The 19,861-nt window shown below is 40.8% G+C and overlaps 1 protein-coding gene across 1 annotated transcript in view; it reads right to left on the reverse strand.

Annotated features, from left to right (window-relative positions):
* Window positions 1-19,861, reverse strand: part of PLXNC1 (plexin C1) — a 135,586-nt gene that overhangs the window by 69,031 nt on the left and 46,694 nt on the right. Inside the window, exons 5-9 of the mRNA XM_045553236.1 lie at window positions 15,569-15,683; window positions 7,697-7,844; window positions 3,774-3,861; window positions 1,753-1,855; window positions 1,516-1,611 (exon numbers count right to left, since the gene is read on the reverse strand). Of these exons, the coding sequence (XP_045409192.1) occupies window positions 1,516-1,611; window positions 1,753-1,855; window positions 3,774-3,861; window positions 7,697-7,844; window positions 15,569-15,683 (550 nt within the window). The remainder of the gene's footprint in view (window positions 1-1,515; window positions 1,612-1,752; window positions 1,856-3,773; window positions 3,862-7,696; window positions 7,845-15,568; window positions 15,684-19,861) is intronic.

The following is a 19,861-nucleotide window of genomic DNA, read 5'->3' on the forward strand; positions in this document are numbered from 1 at the left end:
GTATTGTACACATACACTGGAATATTATTCAACACTAAAAAGGAAGGGAATTCTGATCCATGCTACCACATGGATGAGCCTTGAGGACATTATGCTAAGTGAAATAAGCCAGTCACAAAAAGACAGATACTGTATGATTCCATTTATATGAGGTACCTAGAGTAGTCAAATTCATAGACAGAAAATAGAATGGCGGTTTACCAGAGGCTGGGGGGAAAGAGAGATGAGGAGCTATTATTTAATGAATTTGGAGTTTCAGTTTTGCGAGATGAAAAGTGTTCTGACGATTGGTTGCACAACAACATGAATATACTTAACAGCATTGAACTGTACACTTAAATAAAAAGGGTAAATTTTATGTGTATTTTACCAAAATTTAAAAAAATTGAAACAACAAAGTTTAATTAAAAAGAAAAAGCCACTGTCTCCCTGAACCAAGACCCCATCACTATGTCTTAGTTTTACAAACCAATGGGATAAGAAAAGTAACCCATCACTTAATAAAACCTTGAAGACTTTTAAAGTCTGGAGATATTGGCACACCAAGCTTTTCGAATGCCTTTAATTAACTTCATAATCCATTTTGATCCACATTCCCTCTGCCTGTTACTTAATTCAGCTAAAGTTACTAAGAACTTTTCAATAATGATTAAAAATATGTTACTTATTTATGTTGGCACTTGACCTTAGACAGCAGCAAGTGGAGAAGTCAAAGTCATGAAATAGAAAACTGAGCCTTTTCTTCCCAGGGCTGTTGTTTTCAATTTGCCTGCTTCTACTGGACCCCAAGGTTAATGAGAGCAGGACTTATCCTTTTTTTGTTTGGTTTTCACCACATACAGATGCTCAATGAACTTTAGTCGATTGAGTGAAGCTCTGAGCATAGTCACTTATGTTCTGCCTGGAAATATTTATGTTGCCTCATCTCCTCTTTTCAAATATGACCAACATGTGAGGTTGGTGATTTACTATGAAGAAAATAATAAGAATTTCCAAGGAAATTTCATTTTCAGGAAGGGGAGAGAGAAATACACATTCTGTAACAACTCTGTTTCAGCACTATTAACTACTGGTTCCATGTCTCTACAGAGAAAGGAAAAAACCCAATCTCATCAAGGTTAGTTTGCATACTTTGCATAGACCCCATCCATGCACCTCACCTCCAGAAATGCAATCACAATATGTGGTTCAAGTTGAAGTCCCTGCAGGTGGTATGCTATTCTTCCTTCTAACTCTCCCCGAGTGAGCCACAAAGTCACCTTTAAAATTGTACTTCTACCAGAACAACATCATTTTTCATAATTACAGAGTTTTAATTTCTTTTGTGTGAATGTGCAGCCTTTGATATATTGAGCCAATTAAGTGAAACTTGGTTAAAAACCAAAGATAGAAAAGGGAATTTTGGTAGAAAGTAAAATAGAGAATTTTTTTTGAGGAACCCAAATTGGTAGGAGTTGTTGTCGTTGTCATTGAAGGGGGTGGTTTTCCATTACTCAAACAAAAACAGGGTCTGACCTGTGAACCCTGGCTGGTTCTGTTACCCTCACTGTCCTTGGGTCTTCCTCCTCCTGAAGTCTGGGATGATTTCTCAGCAGCCACTTGACATTGTTCCTGAAATGGAGAACATCCCTTCAACATCCCAATGGCTGGGACATTCGAGGTGTGAAACTAACACAAAGGACAGGGTGGGACTGAGTGGTCACAAACATTTATTTCTGCTTAAACCTTAGAAGACCAAAAATGTCACCTTACCTGATTTCTCGCATAATCAGAAGGGTCGCAGGCCGTGAAGGGGTGGATACACCTTCTGTGACTCTTACACCAAGCACAGCCAGTTCCAATGCACACTGGGCATCTGGCAACACAGAAAAGCGACTTAATTCCTACATTTTTAGAAAAATGTTCATCTTCTAGAATTTCCCTCCATGGTGCGACATGCAAGCATTCAAAAGATTAAAAAAAACAAAAAACAAACAAACAAAAAAAACCCCGGACAGACTGTGAGGAACCAGGAGGAGAGAGGACGGTCCTTTGAGGCTGGGCGGAGAGGACTGACTCTGTGGCCTGCTCTGGGAAGCCCTCGGGTTGACAGACTGTAATCACACCTGCAGGGGTGTTGCCATGGAAACCTGAAGCTGGGGTCACCTGCTGGTCTGTGGATAGCAGGAACCCAGCTACATTGTTTCTGAATCCAGTTCTGCTATTTGTCCCCCCTCAGGTAAGTCCCCCTGGAGACTGAGCTCGCTCTCCCCGCCTCCACCCCTCCCAGCAAGGCCTCATTCACTGAAGATGTGAAACAGAAAGTGTCACCTGGCAGGCACAAGGAACAGGGTGCCAGTGCTTGCTTTATAATCAAATTAAGGAAGAATTGTATCTACCAATCAAATAACGTATCATGCATGGGCAACCGTGGAGGACTTAAAAAGCCCTTACAAGAATAACTGGAGTTAAAGAAGGAATGATAAAAAGGGAATCGGGGCTGGTGTGTAGCCAAGGGAGGCCAGAGGGAACAGCGAGGGGGACCCAGTCTGTATATTATATACTCTCCAAGAAACGCTGAAGCCCTCTGAGATTCAGACCTGCAGAAACTGCAGTTTTGATGGGAGGAGAAAACTCAGACTGGCTTATGTGTTCAGAGGCCACCTGAGTGAGCCCGAAGCAGGTCTGTGGCTTGCGTGGGTGTCCTGCCCCCTCAGGTGTGATGACGGTGCCATGTGCTTCCCTCGCAGGAAGCAGTCACCTACGGAAAGGGCACTCGTGCGCCGGGGGTGGGGATCTGGGCTTGAGGTCTGGTTCCTAATTACCGAGCTGTGGGACCTGGGGCAAGTCACTTCCTTTCATCCGGCCTCTCAAACTGGGCACCAGGGGAGCTGCATTATCTTTAAACTCCCTTTGAGCTATAAAGATCTATTTAATTCTCCCCCTTTTTTCCTATTTTCATGGACTTCTGAGGTTTTCTGTATCAAGTTTTGTACTTTTTCTCCCTAAATTCTTTCTGTTTCTTAGACATAATTGAGCCAGGCCTTGGCTCTGGAGCAGCCCCCCAACTCAGTTTCAAGTTCAAATTCCCCATAGAAACAATGGTTCCCAGGCCAAGCCAAAAGCAACTGACATCTGGTGCTCACACAAGTGGTCAATCAAACCATGGAGTGAACTATAGAATCGCCACTCGCACGGCTTCCCACTGTTTCCATGGGGACCTCCATCCCAACTCCCAGCTGGAAAGTCAGGCACCTGAGACACACATTTCTTCTGTCTTCTCTCTGCTTTAGGAGCAAGGAGTGAGCTGTGGCCCTAACTCAGGGGCGTATGTAGCTCCAAGGGGCCACACGTGGTGAACTGGGGGGCAGAAAGGACATGTCCTTTTGGTGAAAGAGACTTCCTCTTGACCTTCTCAACTATGACTTCTCCTGACTCCCACGCTCAGGCCTTCTTGTTCTGCCCAAACTCCAGAAGCGATTCTGATCTGGGAGAGGCAACAGCGCCCCTTCTTCTGTCCTCACTTCAAGTCCGCCTCTCGGTCTCAGGAAAATAAATTTCCTTGTTGGCTTGAACACTCAAGCACAGAGGTTCTCCCCGTGGTGGCTGCAGCTCAGGGCCTGGATGAGCGAGCCGGGCTGCTTAGCCCCGGGGCCCTCCTGCCTCCCGTTAAGCCATGCTCCAAAAGGCACTTTGGCAAGTTCTAGTCCACCAAGAGTTCTTTAGGAAATTGAGGAGTAAAACAAATAAATAAGACCAATGAGAGAATATTCAAATTTCAAATAAAAGCTTACTCTCTTAATGATGAGCAGTTGGCGAAGTTGAATCTGTCTGATAAATTCCAAAAACCGAAGGAGAATGTCACGTTGACAGCTAAAACATCTGGAGCGAAGAGGGGAGAAAAAGTCATTTATGGTGGATGCCTGCTATAGTCGAGTATAGCTGTAAACGCAAAAAAATTAAATATTTTTGCCTCGTCTGCAGAGTGGGCGGGGGTGTGCCAGCTGTTTGCTAACATTTCAATCAGTATGTGGTTCCTTCCCCGTGGGCCATTCACGTCAGGCAACCAAAGTGCACGGTGCAAGCCTCCGAACAGACTGAACCCAAGCCTAGTTCCAGGCCTCCCATGGATAATCACTAGGAAAAAAGCCATTTTACAGCTCATTTACATCTCATACTCTCCCTGGGATCACTATCTCAGCTTGTAATTGGCCAAGACATAAGAATAAAACAAGTCACCGAGCAAGAAGTGCCTAGAACATGAAAGCTGGAACATTTGAAAGGAAATCCTGTACCTTCAGAAAAAAATCCACGCTACAAATATTTACTTAACAAACTCTAAACTGTGGTTCCCGTGATATTCTTGGAGTCAACTATCGCCAAATCTACGAGGCAGGTTTTCTTATTTGCTTTTGAAAACCTACCCATTGGTAAGAAAACCCTACAAAAATAAAATAGAAAGGATTAAAAACTCTACTAAATCAGCATTAGAGAAATGTAATATTTCCTTTATCTCCTCCAACATATACACTCTATCCAAGGCAGTGATTCTCAAACCCAGTTGTCTATCAGAATCACTTGGGAAATTTATGAAAATACAGATTCCAGGGCTGTGCTCCTAGATATTCTGATTTAACAGGCCTGGGGTGGCTCTAGACCCTGTGGTTGGAATGCTCTGCATGGAACAATTGTATAGAGCCAGGCTGGGGTGCCCTAGCCCAGAGTGGCACCTTTCAAATCCCGTTCTGTCCAGGCACCAGTGCAAAGAAGAAGGTATTAACTTCTTCTTTTTATGAGTTAATGGGGATAGTAGATGGTGCTTTCTGAATTCAAGTCTTGACAAAATAAGAAGTTGGCCTGACTTTGCTGGCACCCCTAATTTGATGACTAAAATTTAAGAAAATCTAAGAACCCTTACTTTAAGGTGCTTCTCCATAGCAATAAATTCCCTCTGAAAGCCAGAACTGCACATTAAATTCTGCTCACATAAACAGGTGAAATGATAATATTCTGTTGTAAAGGCGAGGAGGTTTGGGGAGCTGGCCTGACCTCTCAGCAAGAGCATCTGAACAGACACTTGACAAATGTTAGTAGAAGGAACATATGGGCAGTAAGCGCCGAGGGACTCCTGGCGAAAAGACATTCTAATGGAGTCTACAAGTGTCCAGTGATGAAGACTGCAAAAGCCATACTTTTCAAAGCACCAGATCTGAACAAAACATTATTTGGAAATATTGCAAGGACGTGAATATTCATGGTCTCTGCTCTGGAAGAATTTACAGTTATTCTAAAAAAGGTAAAATAACTTAGGGGAAAAAACCACAACAATGACAGCACAGTCAAAGAAACACCATATGAATGTTTTGAGTTCTACACAGTACTTGGGTACCAAGATAGGTGTGTCTGTGGAGGACCAACAGGGTGCTGGAATGACAGGGGCAGTCAGAACAGAATCTGTCCAGGCCGTATGTAAGAGGTGACTTTTCCCAATATTTAAAAGCAGAAGGGAAAGAGGATTTGGTGAAAAGGGTGAGGCCATTCTGGCTTTGAAGAAGGCCATGGACAAATGTTTGGCAATGATCGCTGGCTGGCTGAGGACAAGAGGTGGGAAGTGAATTTGTTTGCCTGCTCAAAATATGCAAGATATTCAGAAAAGGGCAGATGAAGGGTTGGGTGCAATTGATGGAGGCTCTAGAAGCAACCAACTAGTTTTACAAGATGATCTCAAATACTTCAGAAGTGTATTTTATGAGTGAGCCAGATCTGCATTTTAATGACCAGAATTAACCAGAAGTGCATCATAGTGTGGACAAAGTAAAATGGGAAATTGAGCTGACTTTCCAAGCACTTAAGACCCAAACAGCCACCATGAGCCCAATGGCTGGGAGGCATTTTTAAGCTCACATCTCTGGCCTGGTGCATCAATTCCCTTTTGAGGGGTTTAAAATCAATTGAGTGCCATGGTCTGAATGTTAGTGTCTTCCCAAAATTCATATGTTGAGATCTAATGCCCAATGTGATAGTATTAAGACGTGGAGACTTTGGGAAATGAGGGCTGCATCCCTGAGTGGGATGAGTGTCCGTATAAAAGAGGCCTGAGAGAGCTCCCTTAGCCCTTCTGCCACGTGGGGATGCAGCACAAGGCACCATCTACATAAAGCTTTTACCAGACACTGACTCTGCTGGCGCCTTGATCTTGAACTCCCCAGCCACCAGAGTTGTAAATAATAGGTTTCTGTTGTTTATAAATTACTCAGCCTAAAAGTATTTTGTTATAGCAGCCCGAAGGGACTCAGACATTGTGTAACTCCAGTTCTCACCAAAAAACTCAGCTCCATTAATGATCATCACCCATTCTAGGAGGCCGATGCCATGAACTTAACTCCTAGTCTTTTGCATCTGGAGAATCTAGAGAATGCCCAGACTGCCCGCTGTGCCTCCTAACCACCTCCTGCTCCTGTCCCCTTCTCTCCATCTCACAGGCTTCCACTCCAGCTCCCACACGCCCTCTCACCCGGACCACTGTCACGGCTTTCCTACCTGACACTTTGGAACTCAGTCTTTCAGTATCTCGCTTCTCTGGTCTGTTCTCCACCTTCGGCCATACGTTCATTCATTCATCAAACATGTATTGATTATAAATGGCTACATCGTGCCAGACACCGTTCTAAGCATAGCAGTGAAGTCCCTACCCCCATGGGGCTTACAGTCCAGGAGGAGACAAACAATGCACCGTTGCAGCTTCCTGCACTATGACTGTGCCGGCCTCCAGCTTAAACCTTTTGTCCTCTCATCACAGCTCCGGGAACAGAGTCTGTGGTTCACAGGGCCCCTTATGGTCCCCCAGCTACCTTCTCTGGTGTCCATTTTCTATCCCTCTGCTTTCTGCCTTCCTCTATCCCATGTGCCTTAGCCATACAGAATCTCTTGTTCTTCGAACAAAGCTTTTCTCTCCTTCTGGCTACCACACAGGTTGGTCTCTGCCTGGGATACTCTTCCCCTCCTCTTTGTCTGGCTCAGCTCTACTACTGCAGTCATGTCTGCACATCACTTCCTCCAGGAAGCTTTCCTTACTCCTACTCCACCCTCAAGTCCAGTTAGGTACCTTTTTCATGTGCTTCTGTGGTACTCTGTGTTCCCTGCATTTACACACGGCATTGCAAGGAGCTGTTTATCATCTGTGCTCCTACAAGCTGTAAATACTGTGAGCAAGGACCAGCCCAGTCTTTTTCATCACTGTGTCCCTAGCACCTAGCATAGTGCCTCGCACACAGCAGACGTTCAATAAATACTTCCCGTATGAATGAATGAATGAATGCAGCGAACTCGAGCTGATAGAACACTGGCAGTTATACTTTCTCATTGTACCTAGGGCATTCTTGCTTTTCAGATCTCTGAATTATCAGAACCATTTGGGCAGAGTCAGCCCAATGGTGTCTGGCTTTACTGTACTCTCCTATCCAGCTTGTCCTCCTCTGTCCCTGTCTAGTCACATCTGATGGTAGGGTTCTGGAATCAAGGAAAATTAGATAGAGCAGAGATGAGCAGGAATCAGGGGAAAAAAGTGGAGACCAGCAGGTGGGGAGAGAGTTGAGTCTGTAGTGGGGGAACTATTCAGACTCCCTGTTATTTAAACTTGTTTCCTTGTGCAATCTGAACCCAGGGAGTCCTCTTGCTTTCTTGACTTTGTAACAAAGACCCAGAAGAGCCCACATACCTTTGTAGGTTGCCCTGGTTGGGATGCTGCAGGTGCAGGTCCGGTTTGGCTGACTTTTGCCCTGGCATAGCTCCCTGCTGGTGCCCACGTGCTTCACCACACACTTCGAGTGTCTTGGAGAGAAGCTTCCCACCATCGTCACCACAGTCTGTGTGGGGAAGATGACACGGGAAAAAAAAAAAAAAAAACGATGGTTTTTGCATCATTTCCATCCACTCTTGAACCTCACATGAACTCACCCTTTGACCTGCCACCAGAAGGAGACTATCTCAGAGGAGCTGATACAAAGAAGAGATATTTTATTGGCTATTTGCTGTGCTCTTTTTGTAAATAGCCTATTTCTATTCTTTGACCATTATTTGGCTTTGTGTGTGTATTTTTCTTATCAATTTTAAGGAGCTCTCCGCATAGTGTAGATACTAATCCTTATCTATCATATTTCTGACACATGTTTCCCTAGTCTACTGTTTGTCTTGTAAGTTTTGTTTGTGGCATCTTCTACCCTTACACAATGTGTTTTTGTGTAATCAAATACAGGGTTTCTTGTCTTGGCTATAAAGTACATCCCAAACTCCAGCTTACAGACAAATATAAAATTGTTCCAACGTCATTATTGTTTTATTTTTTAAACTTATATGTTCAGTCCATCTGGAATTTATTTTTATATATAGTGTGAGAGAAGGGTCCAACTTTATTTTTATCCAGATGGTTAATCAGTTATGTCTATAACCATTTATTAAAAAAACAAACCTCCTTTTCCCACTGAACTATCACTTTGTCATATATTAAATTACCATATATCTGGAATCTATTTCTGAACTCTGCTCTGTTCTGATAATCTATTGATCTACTTCTATTCCAATTTCATCCAGTTTTTACTACCATGATTTTAAATATACTTAGTATCTGATAAGGCAAATCTCTCCTCCTTTATATTTATTTTCATAATTTTCTTAGCATTTCTTAGACATTACTTATCCATATGAACTTTAAGATCATTTTATCCAAAGGAGTTGAGGGGACTACGGGTCTAACTGGAATTGTATTAAATATATGCCTTAATGTTAGAAAAATTTTTATCTTTGTGCTATTAAGTATTCTCATCCAAACACACGACTTTTTTTTCATCTGTTCCTCTTTGATCCAGGGTTCATTTAAGAGGGTGTGCATTCATCTCCCAGGTGTTAAGAAACACTTGTCAACTATTCTTTCTTGCTAATATTATTAGATAATAGTTAAAGAAGGTGGCTTGTGAAATCTACTTTTAAAATTAGTTAAGGTTTTGTTTGTGGTCAAACCTACAATCAGATTGGGGGAGGAGGGTGTGTTTATGTGTGCATGTGGGTGTATTTGTATGTGTATGGGGATATGTGAGTATTTACATATGGGTATATGTACACAAGGGACACAAAAAGAAAATCTTGAAATTTCCCTAAAGCAATTTTTTCCCAAAGAAATTATTCAAAGGAACAAGGCAGCTGGGTCCCCTGTTCAGAACGAAAATTAAGGGAATGAATATGCCAACGGTGGACTCCTTTCGCATGAGGTGCATGGGGGGTCTGGTGAGAAAGGGAGCTAAGGACAGGGAAGGCGGGAGTGGAGGAAGTGGTAACCTTATCACCGACTGTGAAGAGCTCCAGTCTAGACAGCCTGAAAAGTGGCCATCTTCCGTCATACTGCTGACTTCTGCCCAGACTTTCTACATTGCCAACTAAGACTCTGCTATCTCCCTGGTTCTCTGATAAGCTCGCTAAGTCTATTCTAGTCCCTGGGGGTCACCTCTGTCTTTCCATTTTCAAGAAATTCTGTTTCTGGGCCATAGAATCACGCTGGAAGACGGCAAGTACTTTCAGTCCACTCCATCTGGACTGAACTTCAACCATCTCTACGGGACCTGAGCCCAGTGGCAAGCCCCAACCATTTCTGCTAGCTCGTCTTCAACAAATGGCTGAACTCTCACTCATACTAATATCTCCAGCCCAACATTTATGTCTGCACCACCCATCTTAGCACACGATCACATATTATCTTGTATACATACACAAGGGCTGTCCAGAAAGTTTCCAGCCACACAACCATTCTCATTCTGTTAGCAATGGCTGGATACTTGCCAGACAGCCCTTGTCTGTCTTAAATTGAAGCCATGGCCAATCGTAACAAGAGTATCAAAACGTTTTTAGAAATCCTGTTTTCACCAACTCTTATGAATTTTCCATGTTTCCTTCTAGTTCTCACATACATAGTTTTTACATAACTGTAAACATGATTTCATTTATTTATGCATCAACAGTTATCCAGCTCCTAACATACGTCAAGTGCTGCACAAGGTATTGAATAAATCAGTGAACCAAACAGCTATGGTCCTTGCCCTCAAAGAGCTTACAGACTAGAAGTATAGAGCATTCCACCAGACTAAAACTGGAGGGCCACACAGTAGCAAGAGATCATCGAGAGATGGCAGAAGCCTGAGCTAGGATGGTACAGTGGAAACAGAAAGATTGGACAGAGTCAAGGTACCCTTCAGAAGTAGCGTGGGTCAGGATTGGAAGTGGGATGTGGATTCGGAGGACGTTGGTGAGCCAATGGATGGATGGATGGAGATAGGTACCATAGGTACCACATACTGGGATGGGACACACTGAAGGAGAGGCAGACTTTGGGTAGAAGATTCAAGATTTCAATTTTGGATGTATTTTGTTCAGGAAACTTGTGTGATAATCAAAAGGGTAATTCAAATTGGATGGGGCCTGGAGATACGAGGAGCCATCTGGGCTGGAGATGGAGGAGACATGAACATATAGATAATTTATAAAGTCATGGGAGTGGATAGGATTGTCTACAGACAAATTATAGAGTAAGAAGAAAAGAAGAGCCCAAACTGGGCCTTAAACAGCTTCAGCATTTAGAGTCAGAAAAAGAAGGAGCCAACAAGGGAGGCTGAGGCATGGCCAGAGAGGAGGAGAGTGTGGCAAGGGTGTGCCATGGAAGGCAATGGAAAAGAGGGTTTCAAGAATAGCGCCAGTCAAGGAAGATGAGGACTTTGTAGTGTCTACTGGAATGGCTACCTGGAGTTCCCTGGTGACCTTATCAAGAACACGTTCAGGGGAACAGTGGGGCAGAAGCCAGGTTGGAGCTGCTCTGAAAAGAAGAGAGAGGATGTTTTTTCAGGTGCAGTGGAAGGAGAGAGTAGCAAGCAATATTAATGAAGGGATTAATACTTTTTGTATGATTCTGGGTCCCAGGTGAGTATGGTTAAAAAGCTGAAACTTTCATTTAATAAACCCAACATGGGAATCCTTCCCAGGTTGATGGTGCTTTCTTGAACCAAGCTGGCTAAAGAAGGAGTAAAGGCACCAAGGGTCAGATGGGACGCAGAGGCAGTGACGTGTCAACATCTATCCATGGGGCCAAAGAACTCCTTGCCACATGACATTCTATCAGGCCGACATCCTGTTTCATACCTAACCATTCTCCTTATGGCTGAACAGTTTGGTTATTTTCAGGTTACCAATTTTATAAATGCTACTTCAACAGGAACTTCAGGCTTACCGTTTTTCTTCAAGTTACTTCCTCATGACTCTAAGCCTGAAATTAGTGCTTCAAACAGAATGAATATATTTATGACTTTTAAAGCACACTGCCAAATTGCTTTCCAAAAAGGTTGTGCTAATTGGCATCACCAACACTGGGTGTTAGCATAGCTTATTATCACTTTAATTTGTATTTATTTGAAAATTAGTGAGGTTGGACATATTTCCATATTTATATATATCTACATTCTGAATCTCCTCTTGTGAGAATAGATGCTTTTGCCCACTTATTTTTGGTGTCTTGATGTTTTTCTTTTCAATTTTTCCTAGCTTTATTATCTTATAATTAATATTTTGTTTGTGGCAAATATCTTCCTGAGGTGTGCTTTAGTTAACTCTTATTTTTTATTGTGTAGATTTTTTTTAAAAAGGAAATCATATACACGAATATTTTTCTTTTGTTATTACATACTACATTGCTTCAGAGGTAAGCATATTACACTTCCAAATTATCTGATGTTCCGTTCCATTTTCTGTTAGTTCTTCTGTGAGTTAGATTTTTACATGAATTTCTTAATTAGTCTTTTTATTTTTATTTTAATGTACAATCTGAACTAAATTATGTTTCCATAGTATAAGCCAGTTGTCTCAACACTTTTTATGAAATAAATCTTTTGTTCACTTTTATTTTATGGTATCTGATCTTTGAAATTTTTATACCTATTTCTAAGCTTTCTACTATATTCTATAGATCTATATTCCTATTTTTCAGCCAGAATCATAGATTATTGTTCATATCTGTGTATTTATCTATCTACCTATCATGTTTACAATCTAATGACAGTGGGCTTGACTGAATAAACCTTTTTTCAAAATAAATTTTGAATATTATTTATCAGTTCATGTTACTCCAGGTGAATTTTGCATTAATTTTAAGAAAATGCCCGTTCAAAATTTATGAGAATTACATGAAATCTAGAAAAATAGGTTGAGGAAGAAGTGACATTTTTATGGTATCTTCCCACCAAGAAATGTAGAATGTGTCTGGATATATTCAAGATATTTCCACATCTTCCAAGAAAATACCTTGTATATTTCTGTTTTTATTTTATTTATACTTAATGCTTTTAATTGATAAGTTTTCACTATGATGAATTATAAATAACCTTAATAGACTACTGTTCTGCTATTTAATTCCTAATAGAAAGAATGGCTTAAGCTAAGCTGTTCAAAGCCCAAATTACTATTTTTGGTAGCTGTCTCCAATACGTATCTCCTAGTAAAAATGATTTTAAAATATAGGATATATACCTCACTATTAATGTCTGAATACTTGCTGTTTTTATGAATAGAACCTTTAAGTAATTGAAGTTAAAAGTTTGTTTTAACTGACAGGTAGTAAGGCTATTGATATTTGCATATTTATTGAACATTCAACACTTCATTTAACTTTTACTCATTTGAATAATTCTTAAGGATAATATATTTAGATTTTGCAGACATGCAGCCACTTCAGATTAGCAAATAATGGTATTTTTGTATATTTCATTCCAATAATTATTTCTATCAGTTCTTTATTGTGTTACTGAATTTTCAAAACAATGTCAATACTATCAGTGATGGTGGAATTCCTTGTTTTAGTTATGGTTTTTAGTGTCTCTATTTTAGAAACTGTATTGTTGGGAGAAATATTAAATAATTTTATCCCTACATCTTTTCTATTTCTATGTGTATAAGCCATTTTGACTGAATGTTAAAATCTCTTTCTTGGTATACAAACATACATAATTTTACATAATGCAAAAATGGAATCATGTCTTATGTCCTTTTCTTGTGTTTGTCTGTGTATGTGAGGCTTTTATCTGTCCTCTTTTTTTTACTTATCTCTGCCTTCCTTCTCCACCACATCAGTCATTCCACCGGGGGAGCCCATGTTTACAACCTCTTATGAATTTTTCCATATTTTTCTCTGTGCTCAAATAATCATGTAGAGACATATATACACAAACATATACAGGGGCATTTTTGGATCAATATAAGATCATACAATGCCTACTTTTCTGCATCTTGCTGTTTTTACTCAATCAAACCTCACAGAAATCCCTCCAGGACAACTGGAATTGCTCTAATTATTTCTTTTTAATGCCGATCCCACAGTGAGTATGAGGATGTACTATCTTTTAATTGTTTTGTGCAAAGAAACAAAGTTTCTTGTGAACAGAGGTTCTGTATCATATGGGTGTTCTTCTGTACCTACAAAGATACTAGAATGTTACTAGGCATGTGATAGGCAGTTAGCAAACACCCTTTGAGTCGAGCTAATAGATTGCACGGGGACAACCACAGACTGCTATCTCCTTAGGTCAGGGTCGGGTATTATTTACACAAAGACCTGAGACTTTTAGGTAAGTCATAGAAGGCCATGAGGGTAGGAAATATTTTGAAATAATATGATCAAGAGGTAGAGTCAGACATCTTTTCAACATATTAAAACAATCAGTCCAAAGTTGGTTTCAAAGAATAGCTTTGATCGAATTACTAAATTCTCCAGCCTGAGCAAGAGTGAGATCCTGTCTCTACTAAAACTAGAAAGAAATTATATGGACAACTAAAAATATATATAGAAAAAATTAGCCAGGCATGGTGGCATGTGCCTGTAGTCCCAGCTACTCGGGAGGCTGAGGCAGGAGGATCGCTTGAGCCCAGGAGTTTGAGGTTGCTGTGAGCTAGGCTGACGCCACGGCACTCTAGCCCGGGCAACAGAATGAGACTCTGTCTCAAAAAAAAAAAAAAAGAATTACTAAATTCTTATCTTCTTTACCTTGAGAGTGATGGTGGGCTGGAGAGGGTGAGGTAATGGTTGTGTGGGAAGGCTCTGACAGGGTTAGGGTCAACCACAGTTGACTCAGGGCAGGGAAGAAAGCACTAGTGGTTGTTTGGGTGGTAAACAGTTTTTGAAATGTTCCAGACTAGATACAAATGGTGATTAATCTATACTATTGAACCCATAGATAGGTAACCAATTGTATAAGCAGCACTTTTTATTTAATGAACAAGCTCTTTACTCCCACTCACTACATTTAGCTGAAATATTACCCTTAAATTTTTTTAAATGACAAAAGAAAAGAAATCCTCCATAAAATTAACCAGTTATCTGAGTCCTGAGTATATTCAGGGATCATGGTCCTTTCTACCATGATCCACCAAAGCTGGCTCTTCTTCAGACTGATAAGAGAAATAAAACTTTGGCCACACTGATGTTTGGACGCCTAAGTGTATTTTCCGCCAAATCTCCTGTTTTCACTCTGACTCAGGCCTGGTAGAAGTTAGTCTGAAGGCTTTGGAAGTTCTTTCCCCCCCACCCCCAGGAGGAAAACAGAAAGTAACAACAGCCAAATAACTTTAAATGTGTGAGTTCTGATCAGTTATGACTTGAAAGCTTGATTCTTTTATTATTTATCACTCATTAAATACTCTGGCTCTCCTTTATTAAATGTTAAATCATCTTAAGTGGTATGGTTCTTGCTATTTATTTGAAATGGCAAAGTGTAAGGGAAAAGAGAAAGTAGCCCATTTCCTTGTTAATGTGGCATTCAAATAAAACACAGTGAGCTCAACAGACAGGTCAACTGGCTGCTGATGGGGACTCTGTACAATTATTCATAACACAAGAGCCATAATTAGGGAGAAAATGTCTCCTTACAGCACCACTGAGATTGCAAGGCAGGAATTCCATTTCCCCATAGGGCACGGTTGGTATGTGCATTAGAAAATGCTTGAATATGCCATTTGCTTCCTTTCTGTCATCCAGTGACAGGGCTGATGTGCTGCTAGGGCTGGTGCTGCCAGAGCAAGACCCCACTGGCTTTCCAAGGGTCCCCACTTGCAATAGTCACTGCCCACACTGGTTTTCTATCTACCTTTGCCAATACTGCTCGAAGTCATATTCACAGGATACTTGTTAGGAGAAGCCTAACACGTTAAGATAAGGAACCATACAACCAAACAAAAGTCTATAGTTAAGCCACATTTAAGGGACCTTATTGACCACGAGTCTAAGCTTCTTTTTCTCTATTTTTTAAATCAGTATGTATTTAGATTACATTAAAAGTCCATCTTTTCTTCAAATTCAACTACTGAGGGTCATCTTTAGCTCTGCAAGATGATAAATTCCTTGATGACTCTCTCCCCAGCACCTTGCAAAGTGGATGGTGTCTGGCAACTAAATGAATGCACTGCGATGACTAAGCTTGTTTGATATTTTACACACAGAAGGAAGTTAGCACCAATTGTGCAAAATGAGACAATCCAATAGAGATGAATTAAAAATCTTTCCTCTTACCTTATCTTTAGTGCTTCGAATTATCTGAATTTTAGGGCACTTTTTCGCTCCAGATGAAATATCCAGCCAGTTTTCTAAGTTCTCTGAATGTACACAATCTACTTGAAAAGTGCACCTAAAAAAAAAAAAAAAAAGGGCAAAACAGCAACCCCATATGCATTAGTTAAAACTTTCTCATACTTGGCTTCAGTACAGATTGCCAGGCTTTGTACAGCGGATTATTGATTTTGAGCGAGAATAGGATCATGATGCTAAAACCATGAAAAGCAAGAAGAAAACAGCAGAGCGTTTTTTCCATCGTGTCTACGAGCAGAGAACAAATGCAGACAACATGTTGAACTCCGACTCCTGAGCCATCTCTCAGGATGACATCTCCAAATACATCCAAAGCACATCCTCTCGTGGCTTCTAAAATAAAGAGCTCTCTTCTAGAAATGCCTAGCAAAGAACAGTCCAAGAGAGGGTTTGCATATTGTACAAATTTTAGGTTTGTAATTCATTCCCAGATTATCAACCTATTGTGGAACTTGTTTTTTGTTTAAAAAAAATGATAAAGCTACTATTTTGTGTGCTTTGCAGTAGGATGATTAAATAAAAATATTTCAAGGGCAGAGTCTGCCCAAGAATTTGATAAGACGTTCCATAACCCTCTGCTACATAACATTTATTTAGGCAGATACCAAATTATATCAAAAGATATAGGTGAAACATTTTCTGGGGCTACTTTCCCAAGTCAGCCAGCTCAGAGGATGCCCCAAATAAGTCTTCAGTTGTGGCCAGGGCCAACTGTTTGATGAACAGCAGTTCAGAAGCTGACTGGTGAGATCGCTGGCTGGCTTGATGTGACAGTTAGTCTGGGTCACGCTAACTCAGGAACCCTTGACTCACCAGATGGGCCACCAACTGGACAAGAACAGCCACCACGTGCCACATTATCTTCAAATGGTGCTAGACTCCACAGCTATCCCATTGAATAGTACCAAGGAAAGAACAAAACATCTTTGGTATCTACACCTCTTCAGGGCCGAAGGTTACATAAACCAGTGACAGTGAGTTTTAAAAGAAACCGAAAACACATGAATCATGAGATTGAAAAGCAACCAAGTGATGACCACATTCAGCTGCGGGGAGTCCCTGAGGGGATCCGAGGGGGAACGAGGTATGAATGGGCCCAAAGAGCGTATTTGACTTTACAAAGGTTTTATTTCTTCTTCTTCCTCTTCTCTCTCTTTTAACTCTTAAGAATTTAGGCCTCATGGCTTTGTCTTTGAGCTCTGCGCTAATCTGAATATGGCAAAAATAGAACAGGAAGTCAGTGAGTTTCACTAAGCGCGTCATCCCCAAGCACAATACTTCAGCATGTCATCGTCTTCTGACATCTGGGGAACCCTGCTCACAGCGAGCACATCTGTGTCCCAACTCCCACCACATCTGTGTCCATCCCTTCTCCAACCTCACACCCTGGGGATTTTCATCAGCAACTCTCCAAAGCCATAAACGTATCTGACCCTTGATGGCTAGCTCGTCCGTCATGGACATTAAGTTCAAAATTAAAACGCCTCTCAATGTCAGGGCGAGTTTGCAATGGCCAGACCAGCACTGCTGGATTGGAAAACAGAGAATGACCAAGCTGGTTCTTTAGTTTGTATCTGAAATAGATCGTGACTGTCAAAAAAACTCCCTGCCTCTCATGGGCACTCTGGTTTGTAAAAGGTACTTCTTCTGCCTATAAGAGAGGGGGAAAAAAGCCAATTCGAAAGAGACTGGAGTACAAATATTTCTGTAGGCTCTTAATGCTGCCTGGGAGTCAAAGCCTAAGGCTGCCAAAAAAACAAGTGTAAAATATTTCATACAAATAGTGCTACAATTTGCCAATTTGTAGGCAGAAAACAGTAGTGCCACAGAGTTATCACTCCCCTTTCTGAACTCCTGTAGCATTTCTTGTCGGAACCACACATTTTGGTATTTAATCGTCTGCTGCCTTGAATTACAACTTAACTGTTTCCTATGTCTATGTCAGCTCTCTCCACGTAAGCCCTAAGCTCCTCACAGGAGGGGAGAACGTCTTTAATGTTTCTTTAGCAAATCCCTCCGTGTCTGGCAGCATGATATGCAAATACTAGGGTTTCAATAAATATTTTTCAATGAATGGATGAAACATGAAATCTCTATAGTTCCTTTCTGTTGGTGATTTCTCTTTCTAGGGTTTTGATTTACATCTGTCTGACTCTTTGCGCTAAAGAGACTATTTGTATCATAAGCTAAAAGTTCAAATCTGAGGACCCAATTAGGAGGTGAGGTTCTCTGTTTATGTTTTTTGAAGAAAAAAAAAAAGAGAGAAAAGAAAATACATAATGAACCTTTTCATTTCCTATTCTGCATAAGGTAAAAACAAAATGTAGCCATGTTAAACAACTAAATATAAATTCCTTATTTGCAAAAAAAAAAAAAAAAAACCTCTGAAATTTTTGAACTCCTATTCCTTGCCTCTCACCAGTAAAAAAATAAAATAGAAAAATAAAAAGCGAACCGTGACACCAAGAATGTATAACCAGATGGTCAAACAACACGAGGATCTTACTACTTTTCAAATACTGCAGATTATAAAATCTTCATGACAGTACATTTACCCACACATTCACATTTCTTAAGGAGGGGGAACAGATCTTATAGCTTCCATACGTTAGTAAACAAAACCAGTTACTTTGAAATAATTTCTTTTGAAAGCTATCACTCTTATTCCTGTGTATCAACAAGAGCAAGGGGCAAGTACACAAACACTTAAACCGCTGCCCTAATCAAATTAAAATCTCATTGTCAGGTATGACTTTTAGTAAGGCTGATTCCTCAGTGATGCATTCTTAGGTAGTGATGCATTTCTTAATGTCTTCATTGCAATTTCTTCAGGCCACAAATAGGAGGAAATTGGATGTGCATTAGAATGGGTGTATTCTGGAGAAAAGGGTAGCAATATATTTGCTTTCTTTACCTATGCTAGTGCTTTTGCCCCATCCTCTACTGTGGATCTACCTGAAAGTCCTAGGACTCCCAATCAGTATTTTGTTTTTCTAGTCCTTATTTCTGGTTAGAGCTCATGCTTACATGATAAAACAAAGAAGCAGACACAAGCCTTTTGCAAATTAGAAAATAGAACCTGCCCAAATGCAAAGAAGAGATTGCCTGAAGGAAAAACCCCTAAACCAAAAAGTTAATTAAAAAAAAAAAAATCTTTCCTTAGGTGAAAAACACTGCATGTGACAATATGTCAATGAAACTATTTAAGAAGCCTTATTAGTTTGCTATAAAATCTGCTGTACAGCTTGATTTATTCAAAATAATAATAGAGTTTGATATCGTCACTCAACTATGTAAGCATGTCACCACCCCCTCCCTCAGCTCCAATGCATAAAAAAGTATGTTCCAAACCTAACAGGCCCCAGCTCATGAACACGGAGGTTCTAGACACTTGTTTCTAAGTTTGCTGTTTGAAATTCAGAAAGTATTTTCATACAGTGGGTTTGCTTCCTGAGTTTGTAGAAATCCCTGTAACCCATAATGTCCCTGAATAACTTCCCCATCACACAATGACACGGAGGGAACATGGCTCTGTGCCAGGCACTGTTCTGAGTGCTTATGGTTAGTTCTCACAACTTCATTCTATAGGCTCAGAGAAGTACAGTAACATGCCAAGGTCACATAGCTGCTAAGTGGCAGAAATCTGACTTCAGAGCCACAAACTTGGCCACTCAGCTGCATGGGTACCTATGGACCTGAACTGCCATTTACTAAAGTGCACAAGGAGAAAGAGATTCAGAGTTCCTCTGGGCTTTCTGGGGCCCCAACAGTGGTTAGAAGGTGGGGCTGGGCCTGGACGAGACGACAGGGATGGGGACCCCAGGAACAGAGAACAGACTATAGGGAAGGCAGAGTCTCTGGAATGAGGAAGGGAGCAAGGATTTGAGAGGGAAACACAGAGGTGGGGATTCTGAGAGGCCTCTAATTTTCATCTGCCACTAGCCCTGAATACAAAACACCCAAAACACCCAGCTAGAGGTTAAAATTCCAGGTGGCCCTCAACTTATAAATCTATTGTGCTCCCAAAAAATTCGCTTGCAAACCATCTGTTTGTAAAATGGAATATATTTTTACCCTATAAAAATAATGTTATAAGCACTGATTAGGTTTCCAGGTTAGTCCACAAAACCCATTTATCTATAATGTAACTTCAATACTATATATTTGCAATAAGAGTAGCTGAAAACAACGAGATTGCAGCCATTTGCATTATATAGC

Source organism: Lemur catta, chromosome 6, assembly GCF_020740605.2.
Source record: "Lemur catta isolate mLemCat1 chromosome 6, mLemCat1.pri, whole genome shotgun sequence".
NCBI classification, from domain to species: Eukaryota; Metazoa; Chordata; class Mammalia; order Primates; family Lemuridae; genus Lemur; species Lemur catta.